The 20,743-nt window shown below is 36.7% G+C and overlaps 1 protein-coding gene across 11 annotated transcripts in view; it reads right to left on the bottom strand.

Annotated features, from left to right (window-relative positions):
- The window catches only part of QKI (QKI, KH domain containing RNA binding), a 163,269-nt gene that overhangs the window by 12,746 nt on the left and 129,780 nt on the right, over positions 1 to 20,743 (bottom strand). For 5 of the 11 annotated variants that reach the window (XM_037392037.1, XM_037392039.1, XM_037392042.1 and 2 more), the window contains 2 exons: positions 3,845 to 3,932; positions 1,189 to 1,485 (listed from right to left, as the gene is read on the bottom strand). In XM_037392037.1, the coding sequence (XP_037247934.1) occupies positions 1,189 to 1,485; positions 3,845 to 3,932 (385 nt within the window). Of the gene's footprint in view, positions 1 to 1,177; positions 1,486 to 3,844; positions 3,933 to 20,743 lie in introns of all 11 variants that reach the window. The other 6 variants (XM_037392040.1, XM_037392044.1, XM_037392043.1 and 3 more) reach the window with 3 other exon arrangements.

Genomic DNA, 20,743 nt, shown 5'->3' with positions numbered 1-20,743 from the left:
TGGCTATGGGGTAACAAACAACCATAAGCTGCTCAAACACAGACCTACTGCATACTCGTGTCCTACTGAAATTTTTATTATTGATTCACTAATCCTGAAAAGCAGGAGTCTGAAATATATTTTCTTTTTTACTGTACAAAATATAACGTGGGAACCTGCACATATTCAGATACATGACAAATACTTGTTGAATTAAGTGAAACACTGATTTTTTTGCAATACTTTCAGCATAATATTGACTTTGAACCTTATTGTCCAGTGTTCATTAGAGATGTTTAGAATTTGTGTAAATCAATAACTGCCACTGAACAAACTAAGATCAAAGTCCTATAAAATCAACATTATGTAGCACCAAGGTCATATGCAATTCAGAACAAACTGAAGAGAAAAGATTATTTAGATTCTGTAGAGGGTAGGGAAGGAAGAAACTATTGGAACTGCTTGTTCTATATTGACCAGTTAATGGAATTGTTACGGATGCTTTATCATTCTTGCCTTCACACAGCAATTCAATGGTCTGAAATATTAGGAATGATGGACATTTCAATCCAATGTATATAAAAGCAGCTGTCAGTGAAGTTACTAATTTTATCATCCCTTGGTCAGAACTTTGTTTGTTTTATATTTATTCGCTGAAATTATTTTCTCCTTACAAAATTAATTACAGCTTTCTGTCACTGAGATCTATCAGTTGTGTACTAAATAAAGAGGCAAAACCCAAAATCTCCAACTGAAAAAAGACCTTTCCATTCTCTCCAGTTTTGCTACTAAAAAGGTATAGCCAAAAAGGAAGATCTCTCTTCCAAAGATTACTGGAATTTAATTTGTTAAAGACAGCACAAACAAATCTGGTATTTATGGGAGCCCAAATGACATGTAATAGATGATCACCTCTATTTAGTGGGTTTTTTTCTTGTCTATGTATCCACCACCTAGTGTCATACAAACATTAAGATTTTATTTTCAGTAATCTTATTAATATACTAAAGATACACGTTTAGTAACATAAAACATGTTTAAAATGTTTAAGAGTTACACCATTTGAACAGTTTTCCCAGGCAGTTGTGATATACCTGACATAAGATTGTTGCTTCAAATTTTTTCTTTGAGCCTCACGACCTCTAGATTGCAAATATCATAAAAGCATAAACAATATATTCTCCAGTCATCCGCATACAAAGATCTTACCTAATACACCACTAGGTTCAATAGGATACTCAAGGATTGATGTAGCTGGTGCCAGCGTGTAGGGGTATTCATATGGTGTGTAAATTAAACCAGCTTCGGGTCCAGGTGGAACTATTGCAGCGGTGGGATGAGGAGTTCCATTTGGCATGACAGCGGTTTGTATTTGTCTGATCAAAGGCATTATGGTAGGGCCAGCTGGCGTAGGAGTACGCAGGGCAGCTGGTGGGAGAACAGGCGCAGGCCCAGTAATAATCCTTGGAGCCTGGGCTGTTGCTGCAAGAGAAAAGGCAAGGGCTGCTACAGTAAGCAAAGAAATTCAGAGGAAAGTATGGAGATAGCAGTACAAAACGTGGAAAGAATGGGAAAAAAGGGGAAAAGTAGGAAAGAAGAAAAATAAAAGGAAATCATTAGTACATGCGCTGATCACACAGTGCCAAAGCACACCATTCAAATGCAAACAGCTTTCCATTTTCCAGTGTGATTAAGTATGAACATGCAAAATAAAAAAGCCATTGTAAAACAGTAAGGTAGATTTCTCAAACAGGTTACACAGCACAAAAGCTCCATTTAGACCACATATCTTCACTTATGCTATCAGGACTGCATGAGACTGAGATGCATGCAGGAGATACAAGGAAAATACTGTCATAATCAAATACAGAGTAAAAAATTTAGTGCAATTACAGAGTCCACAGATACTCAGTTATGCAGAGCTGCCATACAAGTCCACAGTTTTTATACATCTTAAAATCGTATTTAAACATATATGCAATGCCAATTTCCAGGATCACTGAAGTTAAAGGTGACCTAAAACCACAATATATCTCCTCTCCTACACTTGCATAAATAAAATAGACTCAAAAGTTATTTTGATATCAAATTCCCCAAAATAAAATACTTGCTTTGTATTAGAAGTTGACTATGGCCTTGCATAGGAAAATAGGTGCTTTTTTCCTTTGGTTTGTTTTTGTGTGTGTGTGTGTGGGGTGTGTGTGGTTTTTTGTTTTTTTTTTTTTTTTCCAATGGTGCTAGCACTTTTCATTAAGTGAAAGCCTGTTGGCACACAAGATGAACAACTTCTTAAACATCAACACATCAGCTGGTAACAGTCAGTCTTAAAAGGTTATGGTTTATAGGTTTCTATGCACTACTGTTGATCTACATTGATTTAATTAACTTACAGGTGGTCCGAAAAGAAACATGGTGGAAGTTTTTCAGATTAGAGATTGTTGTGGTTTTTTAATTAATTTTTTAAACAAAAGTGCTCAGACTTCATGTATAATTCCAAAAAAACCTCAAACATTTTGATTTCCTTTCTTACACAGAAATAAACCAGTATGGCTTCTACATGTTCAAGTTTTCCATAAAACCAAAACAGAAACAGTGAAAACGTCTTACTATCAGAAAGTGAGTATCAGTGTGGAAATGTCTAGTCAAAAACGAGAAAAAAAATAATCGATCTTCCCATTTATACAGATACATGGGCCAATGGGAACAGATCAGACAAAGGAATTGCTCAAATTCAAATAAAGGTTTCTATGCAACAGTTTGCATAAATTTAAGTTAATCTGAGAGCTACTTTACTTAAAAATTTGTAATTAATTTTTGGACTAAAAAAATATATATTTAAAACTGATCTAGCTTTAAATATTACAGTGTTCTTTAGGGTCAAAAGATTTACCTTTACCGTTACCATTGTAGTGGTAAAAGCCCTTGCTTTTGTCTCTTTTCAAATTAGAATAATTACATTGGTGTAAGCACTCTCAAATTGACCTAACTGCATTCGAACCTTTAAACATTCAGCACTGAAATGGTGACTGTGTGGAGAAACAAATTTGCAAATATCAGTAGGCCCTTAGTGAAAAGACTGATTTAACTGTGCTTACATTTGACATCTGCATCACAGCTACAGCAAAAATTTACTTTGGAACATTATCAGCAACTACATTTTTCAGGTGGAGAAATTATATTTGCAACTAAAGAAAATAATTTGTATGACACAAATGTATATGGTCTCATTAGTAGGTGTACATAATTAATTTTCAAGTGTAAACCTGTGCATACATGCGTTTGCAAATGCATTTTCACACAAATGTAATGGAAGAAATCATAAAAATGGCTTATTACATCACTGATCCCTGTGAACTCAGCTGTGAAATCAGTTGATGAATTGTTGGAAAAACGTAACATTGGGGGGACGCATGCAAGCAAGATGAAAGGAAGGAATATATTACAGGAAAACATATTCACAGTATCCTGAACACTTGTAACATTTTCAAATGAAACCTCTAAAAATGAAACTGAAAAGGAGTGTATTGTCCTTTATATGTATTAAGGAAAAAATGATTGTGAAATAGAAAAATCTGGCTTACGGGTTGGTATTTTTTTTTTTAAACTATGCATCTGTAAATATTTCAACCCAGACATACTGTTAGACAAAGAGGCAGAGGCTGGGGAGAACCAACAAAAAACCACCAAACTGATATAACTAATCTCCAGAAGATCTTTTGCAACAGCTGTCTACTGTTTTGTTGGGGTTTTACTGCTTTCCGTTCTCCAACACAGTTACTGCTGTACTTTGCCAAAAAGTAGCTTTAGGAATGAAAACCTGCAGACATTACTATAGCATTGACCCTCAAACTTATGATATGCTTACGTGATTTGATGTTGGCATCTCTGTAGGTGCCATTCAGAATTGCAAGCTCCATCAGCTGCATCTTTTTAAGGCTGTCTTCTCCCTCTGCCTGTGTGTGAAAAGATGGGAAGAAATCAGGCTTATTAATTCACTAGTGCACAAGATCTAAGGGACCTAGAATAAAATGCCTTCAAGTGTTAACCAAGGAAAATACTGCCTTACCATTAAAGCTTTGTCAACTTTTCCTTAAAATTAAGTGCAAGTTGCCTGCTGTCTAGCATTAAATGGTGTTAATAAATATCTTAAGAGATACCATATTTATACTTGTACCATAAATTATAAAAACAGGGTTACATGTATAGTTGTGTTTGATAGAAATTGTTTAAGGAATTTTTATTCTTAAGTTTTAGTAAATGTTTTCATGTAATCCTGAAGGGATCTTTAAAAAAAATATATTATTGGGCTAGAGGAAGAATAGACACCACAAATTTTAAGCAGCTTCAATTTATTGTAACCTGCTCCACTGCAGCTGATACTGACTACTTGGGGGGAAAGGGGGGGGGAGACGGGGACGCAGTAAATGAAAAATACACAAACTTTGAGTAGCTTTCCAAACAGGACATCAACGACTGCTGTAAGGCAGAATTCTGGCACATGCAGATGTATTCCAATTGAGATACAACTACTATTTATACAGTATAAATTATTGTTGTTTTTGCTTCAATATAAATTACTTCCCTGAAGTTATCTACTCCATTGATATCCTGCAGCTTGCATAAACATTGCAGTATTCAGTAAAAAAGTTTGCTTTTCCTGTTACTAACAAAAATATTTCTGATTAGTACGATTTAATTTTAAGACCAGACATTTTCTGATCTGTCTTTCCAGAAATGCTACCATTTCTGCTAGATAGGACATAAACTAAAGAAAACAAAGATGACGATACAGGAAACCCAAGACAAATGGTCAGCGTCTACTTTAAAGTTAAGTTACCATCTTGCTTCTTGCATTGAATGCTACTGCTGACATTCTCAGTCAGATGGAAAAGAGGGCAGCTTCAGTGTCAGCTGCATCGCATTCCTCCTTTGCTAAACACGAGTTCTTATACTTCTACTTATCTTGTCTATTCACATAATATTTTCCAGATATTTGGAACAGCATCTTCCAAGTTAATGGGAACCTGGATAATAACATACTGTGCCATCCACTCTGAAAATCTTAAAGTCTGATTTCAGAGTTGTTCACCTGTCTTAAAATACAACTCCTACAGATGATTTGAACTAGAGCTTCCAGGAGCACGAGTGATTACAAAAAAAACCAGAATTAAAATACACAAAGAATAGCAATCACCACCAATAACAACAACAAAAAGATCTATTAAATAACTGTGCGTCCACTCCAGCACAGCACCGGTGAAACATCGTCTCAAACTAGTTAAGAGTTAATAGGATTATCTACATGCAGTGTCCCAAATATACAGGAAAATGTATATTTTTTCAGGCTAGTTTGCAGCAAAATATTATTATACATACTTTACTCCCAAATGACGGAGAAGTAATTTACTAAATGACATGACAAAAAAAGTTTTTAAATTGTATCTAAGCAAATACAGTATTTAGTGTAAGGCATGCTCAAGGACCACCACCCCCTTGCAATGAACACTAACACATCTGATTTTTATCAACAACTGAAAATTAACATGGTAAAACAGGTCAACAATACGTTACTTTCAGATGTCAGAAATGGAAGTCCTAACTGTAACACTGAGGACTTGCATAAATACAAAGATTACACACAGTAACAATTTCTGTTGTTGTTAAAAGTTCAGAATATATGGAAAGTTAGACATTTTCTTTGTATATTAAATACTATGTGACAGATGAAGCTAACACTAATATTGAAAAATTAAATACACATTCAATTATCATTTTAACTACAAATCAATTGTATAGTTAAGTACTGTACTATCCAGAAACATCGGACTCCAGTCATTAAAATGAGACCCTCTGGAATACAAAATGTACCGAATATAGCATGCTTAATATGACAGACCTAATATTTACATGCAAAGGATTTTTTTTGTTTGTTTTTAGAAACTAATTCCTTTGCATCTTTGCTTTATATTACCTAGAAAATCATGACGCAATAAAACCAATTCCAAATCTATCTATCTGTCTATCTCACAAATTCTTGCAATCCTGGATACACCTTATCTAATTTATTTTATCAATAAAGATTTTAACACATTGATTCCTCTTTTCTCCTCCCTCCGCAATGGTTATACTTTTTGGCTTTTTGCTTGGGTTCCTTTAACTGAAAGCATGTAACAAAAAAACCTCCTCACAATGTCAGCTGCATCTCCCATATAGTTCCATCAATGTTACTAAAATTGCTCACTTCCTCCAAATAAGAGTTCAGGTGATTGATCTGACACCATTAATGAGTCTCAGAAAATGCTGAATCTTACATTCCACTTGCTAAGATAATTTTAGTAACTCTAATCCCAGATTTTGCACCACAGTGAATATTTCCCCAATGTAACTATTTATAGGATAATAATTTTATGACAGAAAACATTTTTCCCTTCTGACATCGCCAGAAGGAGTTATAACAACTTACAAGCAATAAAAGACAAAATAATCATTCTTACTTTGGATCTTTAACATTTTCCTATAGGTCACTATGCTTCCTATGAGAAAAGATGTTGCAATTATCTAGGTTTTACAAAGCCTGTTTACAAAAATAGTAATGGACTTCAGCATACAAAGCAGACAAAGTCCTTTTATTTCTGAGATTTACTTCTCTGGAGTATTGCTTAGCAGTTGATAAACTTCTGCTCTTTTAAACAGACTCCAAAACATAGATTTATTAAATTAAACTTAACATTAATAAACTAAACGTTCCATCTTTTCCTTGAAGACTGTATCGTGATAATTCAGAGATGTAACGTGGACTTGCATTACTAGACAATAATACTGGTTTTCAACCTCTGGTGTTTTGTTTTTCAAAGCATTTATTAGAGAAGGAGAAAAAACCCCAACCCAAACAAAAACAAAACCACCCCACTTTAAAAACATCTTCAAAGCTGACCACAAGGACAGCATTCCGACTCCTCCCAGAAGATGGCACTGTTTATTATACAATGCTACCCCCTCAAGACGTGGGTGCTCAGCACTTGGCACCACCCTACTAGGACTGCTCAAAATCCTGCTATCCCCTCACAGCCCTAAACTTGCAACAGTCACTTGCCAACCTCTCTTCAAGGCGTAAGTCACAGAAGTGGCCAGGACCCTTTCAGATATGCTGTCACGTCCTTCATTCTCTGGTATCAAGCTCTCCACTTCAACATCATTCACCAACAGCCAACCCCCTCAAACTTCCAAGACCTGGGATAGAGCAATGGCCACGTGGTTTTGTCTGCCCTATCCTCTCTATTCGTTGCTGACAGATGATCAAATGAGGCACACCACACTATCTATCTTAGCTCCAGGCATTTCTGCAGGCACTCTCTGTTAAAGCAAAGAGAGGTTGCATCAGGGATACAAAGGCAATCTCTAAAGGGACAGTACATTACCTGTACAATAGCTACAACAAAGCTCAGTCATTTGTACCAAAAAGAAGCTACTTTGAGCAAACATCAATAAGGTCACTTAAAGCCAGATTTGCATTACTGAGTTGAAGCTCAAGTGATTGACTCAAACGTCTCATCCTCTTAAATCTCCAGTGCTTTCCTTCTATTTCTCATGTACAATGTAACATGCAGATTAAGAACCTTAAATGGTATCTTGAAGTGTAACTCTTTAAATGTAAGCACTTGCAACTGCTCAGTGAATACAAATACTGTAAGAGATGCAAGCAGTAAATCCTAACAAAGCCAGCTGTGCAGAGACAACAGTGGTTACTGTTTTCTGAACACAGGTCCAGTACTTCTCACAGTGGCTCGGCTCTACTTGGGCTAGCAACAAAAAGACCTGGAGGAGACCAAATGCCAGGGCCCACGATCATTTCAAGTGACTTGTTTTCTAATCTTTATCAGAGTAGGATTAATAGTCACAAGGTTCAAATGCTAGCAACAACTACAAGCCACCTACATGAAGTCTCTGGGGAAGCACTTCCCAAAATAAAACAATTTCAAATGTAATACACAACGCTGACCATACTGATGCCTAGTTAAAACCAGAGTTCTGTCTCCTACATTGGGCAATACTGTCTGTTTAAAAAAAATGAGGAATCCAAGTTATGTAATAAACTGCGATTACTAAGAGCTTGCTTCATGTCATAAAATAGGGAGCTCAGATAAAGCACTCCATTTAATTTTTTTAATGACTTCTTTTCATTATCAACATCCAAGCTATACTTCAACCTCAGATACCCCAAGGTCCTCAGAGAATTCTTTTGTTTAACTAATGCTTCTGAAACTATTATTAGGCACTTAAATGCCTCAGATTCTCACATGCATACAGCGAACCCTTAAGAGTCTCATACAGTTTAACTTCTTACTTACACACAAAACATACACATGCTAGATATGGTATCAAGGTGGAAGACAGACTCCAAATGGAAGCACATTCACTGTGCTATGACAATGAAGGGCTTCAGAAGATGACAACAAACTTAGAGGTGACAGGTAGACCGTTAGATTGAGAACAGTCAGCTCTGAGAAACCTAACATATTACAGTACAGAAAGAAAGGAAGATACTACCTTAAAAGAGAACAAGGATCATGTAGCAATGCTTTACTACAGAGCAGAGATCCACCAGGTAGCACCCAGAGGAGCCCATCAGTGCCCGTACTGCCCTGCCATACTGCTGCCGGACCCAGACTGACCCAACACAGAAGGTGACTGCAGGTGAGTTAAATCACAAACCGAACAATCCACTTGCTCAGTATGAGAGCAGGGATACCTTATCCTGACAGAGCTCCTTGAGCCTCACAGTCTTACCTGGCTAAGTCTCAGAACGTACTCTGATTCTTATTATTACCAACATCGGCAGGGAAAGTTTTCAGCATTTCTGTACAAACATATATACTTTCTCCATATAATGCTCATTTGCCTTTTGGAATAACTGCTTTGGAAAATCTAGCAAATATACTTTTTCCCCCCCTACATTCATAATAATATAAATATGTTTATTTAGGTGATGTTAGTGACTTTCATTGACAGTCTAGCTTCCAAATGTCATGCATTTTGGATGGTATTTTTGCAATCCTGTCACACATCCCTGCACTTCAGCTAAATTCTCATGAACTGAACTGAGCCCAACCCCAGCAAAGGCTGCAGACAGTTTTATCTTGCACCAAATGCAGCCAAGTCTGGCTTTGGCTGAGGGAGCAGTCCTTATAAGCTGTTCCATGGCTATCCTTTCAAGATCAGAGCAGGAGCAGCAAGTGAGAAGAGGAAACGATGAAGCAAAATGATGGATAAACCAAAAGCGAATGCAGAGGCCGAGAATCAGTCTTGAGCTTCCCCAGCCAACTGCAGCAGGCCTGTCCCACCAGGCTCATGCAAAGAACGACCAGGGAGCACCAAAGAGCAGTACTCGCCCTCCAAACACCTCAGCAGTTTATGCAAACTGCCTTCCTGCCCGCCCCACACCACCTCTGGCTAAACAGCAATACTCAACAGCAGCTTCTGTACCTTTCCTGGCACCCTTGGAGAGATCTCTTCCAGACATCATGTTTTGTCCAAGTCTGGATGCTTTTTGCCACATATACTTCAGGTAGATATTTTTTCCAGTAACACATTATTTTTCTACTAACTCGGTAAGGCATTAAATAATTTTACACGCACTCAGGGCAGAGAACTTGGCAATTATGGAAGAACACTATACTAATGAACAAGAATAGATACTTAAAACATTTCCTCAAATAAAGTAATTTAAAATTGCCACAATAAATGTAACTTTTCTACCACCATACCTCTGGAAATACACACATTAAATAAAAATACTTTATTTTTTAAACCATGTGTCTGCATAAGCCACCTGCAGTTTATTAATTTAATGCTAATTTTGGTAAAACACAACAGCACCACTGAAATATTTTACTGCTACTGATCTTATCCTTCTTATTCAGAAGTCACTGCTGACCCTTAGGGTTCTGTCACCCTGCCTTCCTACAGTGCCCAGTTGCTATATAGCTGCCCAGCTGCAGCTTGGAGGCTTGTGCCGAGACACTCGTTGGACTCTCAGGGCTCTAGAATGCTTTTATCTCCCTGACAAAGAAAAATGTTCCACTGCAATTCACTCGTAGATGAGTAAGTATTCCTAACATACCATGCAGCAGTCAAACAGCCTTTACACATGAATGTCTCCATTCAGGGACAAAACCCTTCCATTCATAATTTATAAACAAAAAGCCTCACAAACAATATACTACAAATTCCTAAGACATACACGTATCAAACCAAAAAATGCATCTCAGACATCAATATATTGTAAAATGTATTATAAAACATCATAGGCTAAAGCACACTGGCATTCTTAAAGCTAATATAAATAGTGCTTAAAATCTATTCTGTTTGGAAAGTCTTTTTTTCATATTTAAGTCGTTAAAAGACTGAAGTATCTATGGCAATGAAATCCTAGGGAAGATGACAGGTAAGCAGATGTAGAGCACAAAGAAAAGAGCTTTTTGAAAGAATCTGAATGTGAGTACCTAAACTATTAATCAATTGTGTACTGCAAGACATCAGATTTCACTTTTGTAAAGGCTTTTACTTCTGGTAAGCTACTCCATTACTCAGTGCTAAGGGAAACATCTCATCATCCCCTCCCCTCAAAAAACTTCAGAAAGACCAGAAAGACTTCCAAGTTTCCCTTGCCCAGAATATAAACATTGACAGTTAGAGGTTATTGGTAAACATGTTACTTAAGACTTTCTCATCCTTGATTATACATTTTGGATGGTGATGGAGCATAAAGCCTACACAACGTAGCTTTGTTCATACAGCGGAGAATTTGCTAAAGAAGTCTCTTTTGGCATAATTCGACAGCTATTCTTACATCAGAGGAAGCTTTTCCAAATACTTTTTGAGACAAAGTAAGATAAATCACTACTTTAAGATCAGCCATATTTCTTAGAGCCCTGTATGCCATCAACAATACTGTGGCATTGAATAGGTGGCAAGCTATAGCTCAGTTATTTCTCTATTTCCTTTCCAACACCGATGCACACTGCTATGTCTATGAGGACAGGCAAAGATAAATTAGCATCATTATTTCTTCTGGGCAACACAGCCTGCTTATCTTCTTCAAAGCAAGCTCTCAGTTCAAATGATATGCAAAGACGACTGTGCTGTTTCACTTGACAAATTCATTGGTCATAATGTTAAAGATACACTGGGGGGAAAAGGCAGCATATCTTTTTACACTTCCCATCATCTTATCTGACATATCCCTGTTTAATCATGATACTTGGCTTACCAGTAATATTTTTGAGAGTCCTTATGCCCTCCCTCCCCCACTTTCCATTTCTGCAAGAAGAAAATACAGATAAGGTACAGAAATTCAGCATGAAGCACATTTTAAGCCAGACCGAAATACAGCACCAGTGGAACTTAAGGGTTTGCTTCACCATGTACCCTCTGGGTACCAGTTGTTAACAGGGGGCTGGGTGCGTGTGTCACCAGTAGCATTCTGCTTGATGTTTATGAATTTTTGTATTTGTCCCAATATTTCTTTAGGACAGATACAATGGGCTTGTATTTAAATCACAAGGTTTTGGGCTTTCAAGGAAATAAGGTCCCCTCTTTCCTTCACACCTCAGCTTTTTAATGCTGTTAATAAAATCAGCGACAAGAGTCTTTCTATACACCATACGGAACAGTTTCAGCAATTTATAAAGCTCCAGAACAGGAATGTATCTTTCATGACATATATATACACCAAACCCCCCAAAATCCTAAAAGAAACCCATATTTATACAGTACCTTCTAAAATATGTTCAAGAAGACAGAATGATGCTGGAAGCCATTAAGATTTCTTTATTAGTATAGACACTTGCTAACATTTGTATTGCGATTCAAATGAAATAGCTATCAATAACGCAATCTAAAGCATTAGATTTTAGAAATGTGCAAGCCCAGTCAAAAAAAAACTTTCAGAGCTAAACACTTTATTTTTGGTATTTCTGATTTTGGAATGCTAGACATTCAAAACTCCTCCTCACTGGTTGCTTTGATTTTGAAAGCAGGAGCTAAACCATAAGGACACTGAATGAAGCACAATGAACCACAAGCACACTACCAGGCAAGCCTCTAGTACAAAATTCCCACATACAGCTCTACCAGCAACATCTTGAGTACCGTGAACACACCCCAGGAATCTGAACAGAGCAGACATCAAACATGACCTATGTTATACAGGTCTTTATTCCAGCTGTAGCCTTTTGAACAGACTGAACAGTGCCAAATGAGACTGTGTCAACAGACTCCACTTTTATCAAGACAAATGCTTTAACCCACCCTGAGTTTTACATAAATTATAAAAATAATATAACTGATGCTACACAACTACCTATTATTAAGTTATTAGAAATATAACAATGGAATGATGAATTAAAATACTTGCAGGTAATCTGGCCTGGCTTGTAACATTTACTTCTCCTCTGTCACCCAAGGAGGTTTCTATTCAAAGTTTGAGTTTATACACTCTGAATAGCTGTAAATTTCTCTTAGGTGCAAAGACACTGAAAGCTATCAGAGGCATTATGAACACAATCCCCATTAAGGGGCTTCTAAACTAGTATTTTGTGGAAGACTCTAGAGATTCCTGTGCCAGCTAATTTTGTTTACAGCTATGAAAATGTTTCAGTACATAAACAAAGCCTTTCATTCTCAAAATGGTACCGAAATATTACCCCATGTTTTCAAATGGAAAACACGTCCATTGTGGTTTTAATCTGTTTCAACCCAGGAATAACAAAAATTGTAAGAAAAATGACATTTCATATAAAATTTAGCAATGTAGAAAGAACGTGAGAACAACTTTAAAGCAACAAAAGAAAACTAACTGCCAGTGACGAGGAGTACAAAGACTGTTGCTGTGAATTAGTACACATCTTTCAAGTGTACCTTCTCTTATGTGTCTCATTAAATACAGGATTCAGGGGGCTGCAGACTATCACATTGAAATTCAAGTTGTGGTAGTAACTTTTAAGACATTTTTATCTTCAGCTTGACATGTCCTGAAAAGGTAATACTAACTAATTAAAATAAATCAATGTATTACAGAGTAAAACCATGAAGGTTTAGCATTACCCAATTATAAAATGTTAGTACTCAGGGAGTTGTGGTCTTCCAATAGCTTCTTAGACTGTCACGCTTACTGCTGTAGTCACATTTTCAACAAGAATCATGACAACTGAATGTGATTAAAAGATTTGTTTCTGCATTTCACCTACATTCTCTTTGTAAAACTTGCATAAATTGTTTTAATTTCAAAAGAAGGCAGTTTTGTTGACACTATTTTTCTACACACACAACCCCCAAGGTGGAGTCATCTAAGGACCGCTTAGTATCGAACTCTGTGTAAAGCTACCATCCAGAGAAATAACAATTTTATTTTAATGTAAGATGCCCAAGAATTCAACTGACCTAAGTTTTGACTTTCTAGTCCAACTGAGGAAACACAACATTGAAAGTTTAAAGGACCTATGGACGTATATACTTTCACTAATTCTCAACAGCTGCTAAAAAGTGAAAGTACCAAAAAGCTCACAATTACTTCCAGCTGCTTATAAGTATATAAGCAACACACAGCTCTGCTGAATACAGTATCACATATATGTCTTACATGCATTTTACTGGTACTCTAATACAACTGTTGGTGTTTAAAAATCCAAGTTAACTCCTTCATAAACACCGCAGATGCCTCTCCTGTTGTTCTTGAACTCTCAGAGCTGATGAAGTCCAGGAGGAGGGGGTGGTAGTATTCAACTGGCTAGTCTCCCCTCTTGTACAGCCGGCTAAAACTCGCTTTCACACAGCTTAAAAATACAGAGAAGTGAAAAAAAGAATTGTGTGCACTCTCTTTAGGGGACAAATATGTCAATCATATGACCTTCCGTTTGAAGGCTCAAGCTGCTCAAGGCAGCGTGTTGCTAGGGAGAAGGCTTTCTTTTCTATTTATTGAGCTTTCTTTTCAGCTTTCAGAGACCAGCCAATGCTTATTTCCAGAGACAGGAGCAAGAACCCAGCGCTGCCTGGTGGAGGCTGGCACAAAGGGCCTTTGAGCAGCACCTCTTCCCCAGGGAGCCGCACTGCTGGGCACACCTGACCCACCAACCATGCTCCCTTATGCACAAAGAGCTGTAACCTGTGGCCACACCTCGCAGGCCAGTAACCCTTCCTGCCCCAAGAATGAAAGGCAAGCAATTCTTGCTGTTGAAAGCTGCTATTAAGAGCATGTGCTGCCAAGGAGCTGCCATGTGTGTGTATTGTGAGTCATCCATCAGGTAAGAGCATCAGCTATTAAAGCACTCATTTCATGGTAAACTGATAAAAGAAGATTTGGACTCCAGCTAGCCCAGAACATTTGTTTATTCATGCTGTCGCATGAGAGTTAAAGGAAGGCATGAAAGTTTCTTCTATCATTTTGTATCATTATTTCTACATAACATAAATTCAGCATTAAAAATTTTAAAAGCCTTATAAGGCCAAATCTCATAAATGTCAGAAGTCTTTTGGCTAAAAGTACTACAGAAAAATACACATGCAACAGATCTTCATTTTATAATCAATTTCTTTGATCTTAGCAACTTTAGTTACAAAAGATTAGTGGATTCTTAGTAAATCATTAAAAATCATGCAACATATTTCAGTTTCTTGTAACTACTCCAGAATAGCAGAATTGATAATAATTTGACTTCTTTTTTTAATGCAGTCACATAATTTTCCACTGTAATCATCCTGATTAGTTATTCATTATAGTTCGGGGGGGGGGGGGGGGGGGGTTGTGGGGGGGGAAACTTGAAGCTGGAGTAAGACCCATGGGTTGTTAAGGAAAATTAAACCAGCTTCTTGTTTCAAGAAGTTTCAGTTCTTTGGCTTTGGGAATTTATCACATGCTTAAAGGTCAGTATTTAAAATCCAGATTTTGCATAATGTAGTATAGCACAGAAGAAGGTTCTTATTATATTCAACTTTGTATATGAAATCTTTTTCTGCTGGATGTTTTATGGGCAAATTATAAATCCTTAATATTAAAATCAGGAGACATTAACAGTAATAATAAATTAATTTTGAAAATATTGCTAGTGTTTTAAGAAACCCCCAAACCTTACATTCTGAAAAAAGGTTACTCAATTGCAATAAAAATACCTCTCCATTATTTACCAATTTCCACAAGAAATATGTATTTCAGCAACTTACTTATATAGGAAAGTTTCTCTAACTGTACTAAAACTGTTGTTTTTTAATTAAAAACAAATCAAAACAAACAAAACCTCCACAAAACCAAAAAATCCAACACAACAAAACAACAGTTTCCATTAAAAGTGTTTTCTGGAGTCTGGGGTAAAACCTACACTTTTTTTTTTTGCTGCCTAAAACTATTCAGATGCCTTGCACAAGTAACAAAATCTACCATTTTTATGTGGGCCATGTTTCAGAACTGTATCTCTCACAAGCAATTGTAGGTAATGACAGTTCACATACAGAAAAGCCTGCAGTACAACATTATATATAGTCCTCTACCCAGAAGGGACTGGGCTGATCACGAGGTATCTCAGTATCAATGAGACACTCCCCTAAATAAAGGACTGGTTAACCTACTGGAATGTCTCTAAAGAAGTTACTGACCAGAATTTTTTCACCTCTTCTTTCCTAAAATGCTGTGTTACCAGAATTACTAATTAGTATGTTTTCTATATAATAATTAAATGAACCTACAAGATAAAACAACTAAGTTCTTTAAGTCTAATTTTCTGTCCTAGAGTGAGAGAAGTACGTATCAGGCCTATCTTAAATAATTAATTTCCCTATCCTTCCCTGCTGCTCTACACACTAATTTGAAAATCTGCCTCCTCAGCAGAAAAACAGACACGACACTTAAGCAGCCATTTAGCAGGACTCACAGTATAAATTTGATCAAATTTCACTGCAAGTTAAAAGCTATACTGGGGCAGAAATAATCAAGATTTCTGTGCTTCTATTTGTTGCTGATCTTTGCATATTCTGTAGTATTGTATCTGAACAGCTTGGCTACAGACTCAGGATCAGATATTACACCAAAACTTCATTTAACCATTTTCCTTTTTCCTTTTCTAAGCAGCTGAGTAGCTAAACTCTGGCTGAAACAAACCACAGTAACTGAGACACCCTGGATCAACGCTGTCATACCGTGCTCTGGAAACTGTTCTTGATAGGATAATCCTACAATACTTCTACACAGGATCTCCCCTGTAGCCTTCCAACAAACCTTAAGTGCCAAATGCATGTTGTATCAACTTTGCGGAGAATAAGTTTGTTAACATCAAAAAAGAAACCCACCTTAGTAACACCAAACTGTTCAAGGGATTACTAACTTTCTTGCTATGCATTCACTACCAGCGCCTTGCCCATTGCTCTCAGTTCATATTGTACTGAGAACTGCATACTGATACGCAATTTTCACCTGTTTTCAGAATAATCCTTGAGTCCTTGTTACACAAGTGAAACACTCCCATTTTCCCATTTCTAGATTTCATTATTGTTTCCCAGATCTCTCCATATAAATCTGTTTAAATACTGTTCAAACACTCTGGTTCTCTAAACACTTATTATTCTAATCCAATCATTAGGAGAAACCAACTCTTCCCATTTAGATACTTGAAATATATACAATTAAACTGTCTTTCAGAGACTGTAGAATTATAATTTTATATTCCAGTAGACGAGGTGCATATGCATAAGCAAAAGTAGCTTAAAAAACATTTTCTACAAGATAAATCACCTTAGTCTCTCTTAATCTCTTGAACTCAAGAATCTCATGAATATTTCAAAATAATACCTGAATTCACATATTCTCTACCTTTACGGATTATATACTTACAGGTAGTATTTTGCATTAAAAATCTCCTTTAATGATTTTAAAAATTATATGTAGAAATAACAATAATAAAAAAATCCCAACCTAAAAAAAAACCACCACAAAAACCCAGAAGTACCATTAAAGCTTTCAGTTGCAAGATGTGGCTGAAAAATTAAGAAGCAACCCTAAAAAGGAATGCACATTTTTGGACACTATCTGCTAGTAACTGAAGAATATTAATTTACTCATCATCAATGGGAAGAGACAAATGAAGTGATTTTCCTCAAGTCCAGGGAAATACAAAGGTCCAAGAGGCCTGAAAAGCTAGGACAATTTTGAAGCAATCCAAATAAATTGAAAAATGAATGGAATTTTGTTTCCAGAACATGTAAAAATAAGCTGCTGAGTATCTGCACACGACCGAGTTCAGAAAGCTGAGAACATAAAAAAAACAGAGAATGGAACAGGAATCAATCAGATGGAAAACCTACGGAGAATAATTTCAGAGGAAACATGTTCAGACAAGTTTACCTAGATATTACAATGGCTGATGCTAGAACGTGAAAAATTAAAATGCTACCTTAAGACTTTTTCCTGGGCCACAAATTAGTCCTGGATGATTAGCCTGAAGTTTTATGCTGCTGTCAACTGAGTCAAAAATTATTTTTGAAAATGTAAAAAGCCTCTCAAATTTGTACTCCTGTGGTACTTGAACCCAATTTAACTGGTAGCAGTCTCAATCCTACTCTTTCCTCACTGTCTCTCTCCTGCATCCATCACTGACCCATGTCAGCCTGCTAATCTGGCAAGATCACTTTCTTTTTTTTTAATCCAAGTAGTTTTCAGCCAGATTTACAAAACTGAAAGCTCAAATGCGTGCAATCATAAGGGAGGAGAGATTGAGGGGAGCTAAGACATCCCCTGCGCAGAGCTGTCAACTGACTCAGCTGCACATGGAATTAGTCTTAAGTCTTGCTAATTCTGAAGCCCAGCAGTCTAATTTCCAAACTAAAAGCATGTTTTTTTCTTTTCTAACTGGAATCCCACCATCTGACAACCGATTTGTTTTCATATGAAAATATTTAATTTCATTTTCCTTATTGCTCTTTCTCCTACAATATTGTTTTTTTTATTTTACTGAGTTTCTGCTAATTTTTCTTTACTTACAGTCATTTCCCTTTCTGATTTTCTCCTTTCTTGAAGCTGACCTTCAGTGGAGAAATACCATTATAGTCTCCTTGACCAACTGTACTAATCAACACTCCTCTAGTGTTTTCCTTAAACTATGTGAAGTATGCTTTCTCTTTCTCCATTTGCAGATTTGCTCACCAGAAGCAAAGGCTATAATCTCAACCATTTACTGACTGCTATAAATATTGATATGCATTCATGCTTTGCAGAGGACTTCAAGACTCTTTGGTATTTGCACTCGGTTCTAAAACCACTGAAGAAACCTAATTTTAAATCTCTTCAAAACATCATCATCCTAAACCGGAAATTTTTATGCTTTAGCCCACCCACTTGAAATCCATACCACTTAAATAGTAAATCCAATACTTACAAAGCTGCATGTTAACAAACTGAAAATAATGCATGATTTGACAGCAAGGACCCTATAAAAATCAATTTCCTTATTAAGATTTTTCCTTTTTCTGTATTATATTCTTCTATAGAACTATCCTATGTGAGAACTGTTGATTTTCTTTAGCCAAGAATTGTATGACTTAGGATGATGTATTTTATTTTCATGCCTCTGCATGCAATGTTAATTTTAGCATAACAGTACATAAACACTATTCTGATGTGGATTTGAGATACCACCAATATGCATGCACAGCTTCTGCTCCCAAAAGCTTACAAGTTAGGGACCAAATGAAAAGAACTGCAGAAAAAAACAACTGTTGGAATCTAAAGATCATAGACCAATGTAACAATGCCCCAGCAGAAGCAAAATTAAATGGAGAATGGATAAAAATACTTCAAGAGAGTTTATCAGAAAAGTGGGAGTGCCTTGAGAAGAAACAGCTGCCACCCCTACTGCTCTAGCAGAATGCACATTTCATTGATTCTCTGGATTCCTGGAGCAGCAGGAGCCAAGAACCCTAGAAATATAACAAATTAAACACAGAGGACAATTACTTTGCATAGCTTCCCACTTCTTCCCCACTATGGTATTCCTGCCTTTTCTGTGTCCGTGCTTCTGACATTTCCTCTGTGTGTTCTGGTACTTGTGAGACATTCAGCAACCTGATTTACCTCTCAAAAATCACCAGAAAATTGTGGGTTACTTTTCTACCATTTAGCAAATAAAATGAGTTCACAGAAAGGTCTGACGAGTACCATTTTATTATATCCATCCACAAAGTAAGTAGTCCGCAGCTGGATTCAGCAGCAAAGCAGAAAAGTGACTTCTGCTACTAACTGTTGAAGAGGCTCATGAAAACATACCACAGCTGGAATCAAGATTCAGATCTCAGCAGGTCCAACTCAGTTTTACTTAAGACAACATAACAGATAACTTGACTCCTATCCATTTTTTTTAATGTTATACTTTCAGATGATAAACCCATAAGGTTTCTCCCTGCACTGCTCACAGGGCAGAAGAGAGAATATCCTTCAAAGACAATATCCATCTTCTGTCACATAACCTGTCTGATACATGTCTTCATTCACTCAGGAGGAGGATGTTTTTGATGTGACTGATGAATAACCTTCTGGTTATGAAAAACCTTTATAAAAAAACGAAGTGAAATTTTAGGCAGTGATTCCACTCCCCCCACCCCGCTTTCTTCCCAGATATTGCAAAACTGAGATTATACTATGTAGCCCAGACTCAATTATCAGTAATTATAAAATATCCCTATACCAACACGCAACCTAGAAGAAAAAACAGTTTAAGCCGTTGCTACGTTCCCATTGCCACTTATTTCCACCTCAGCTGTGCAAGTCAGGCAGAGGGGAGAAGAGGAAGAGATCACTAGACATGAACAGGTCCCAGTCAAGCTCCCCCACCTATGGAAGCAAAACTGAAATACAAAAAATAGCCCAGAGTATGAATTTTGAAAACTGTAATACCAATAATCCCTTTTTCTTTTACTGCCTAGTTTTTGTAAATAGCATCGATTTGCTGAGCTGCTGTGGGCTGTTGGTACTGTGGATGTAAGTGATGCACTCATTTCAACCCAGTACCCCAAGCAGTTCTCCGTAGCACCACTTTTCTATGCTTTTTTTGTTTAAATGCTGTTAATGTCCTCTAATCATTTAGCATCCACCTTATAATACAGTGTAGAAGCATTCATAGTTTCAGTTTTGCAAGCCACTTCACAAAGACTTAGATAATACCTTTAAATTTTGCTGTTTCCTTCTACTAACTCATCTAAGAAAGTATGGGGGCGAGGATCAAGTCAGACAAAATAAATTTGCTGGCAATTTTAAGCACACACACTCTGAAGCGCAAATAATACGAGGAACCAATACTTCTCAAAGCAACTTTAAATGAACAGCTAAAATTCCAAGTATTGGTAATAGTAAATGCCACTCTTGTCTTAGTCTAATTTCTTTGGAGCTAGTTCTAAGGTTTCACAGAAACAGTACCCTGAGGCTACCAAACAGAGTTTCAGCTGCATCATTAGTAACAGTTCAGGAATTTGTTAGAACTTAGCAGCTGTTCAACTACTGAATCACCAGCAGAAATTTACTATTTTCCCTTGCTAATTTACAGGATTCCTGCTAGTGATATAAGATTATACCAAGGAGTACTAAGCATATTTTTACTACTTTAAACAAAAGTCTAAATTACTGCCATTACAGCAGTACTTCTTTTTAATTAGTTCCTCCACCATAACCTAATAGTTATGATGAGTAAAGATTTGAGATACATACTTAAAAGGATCACAAGGAAACATTTAA

The sequence above is a fragment of the Falco rusticolus genome, chromosome 6, assembly GCF_015220075.1.
Source record: "Falco rusticolus isolate bFalRus1 chromosome 6, bFalRus1.pri, whole genome shotgun sequence".
NCBI lineage: Eukaryota > Metazoa > Chordata > Aves > Falconiformes > Falconidae > Falco > Falco rusticolus.
This window is presented reverse-complemented; position numbering and strand designations above follow the sequence as displayed.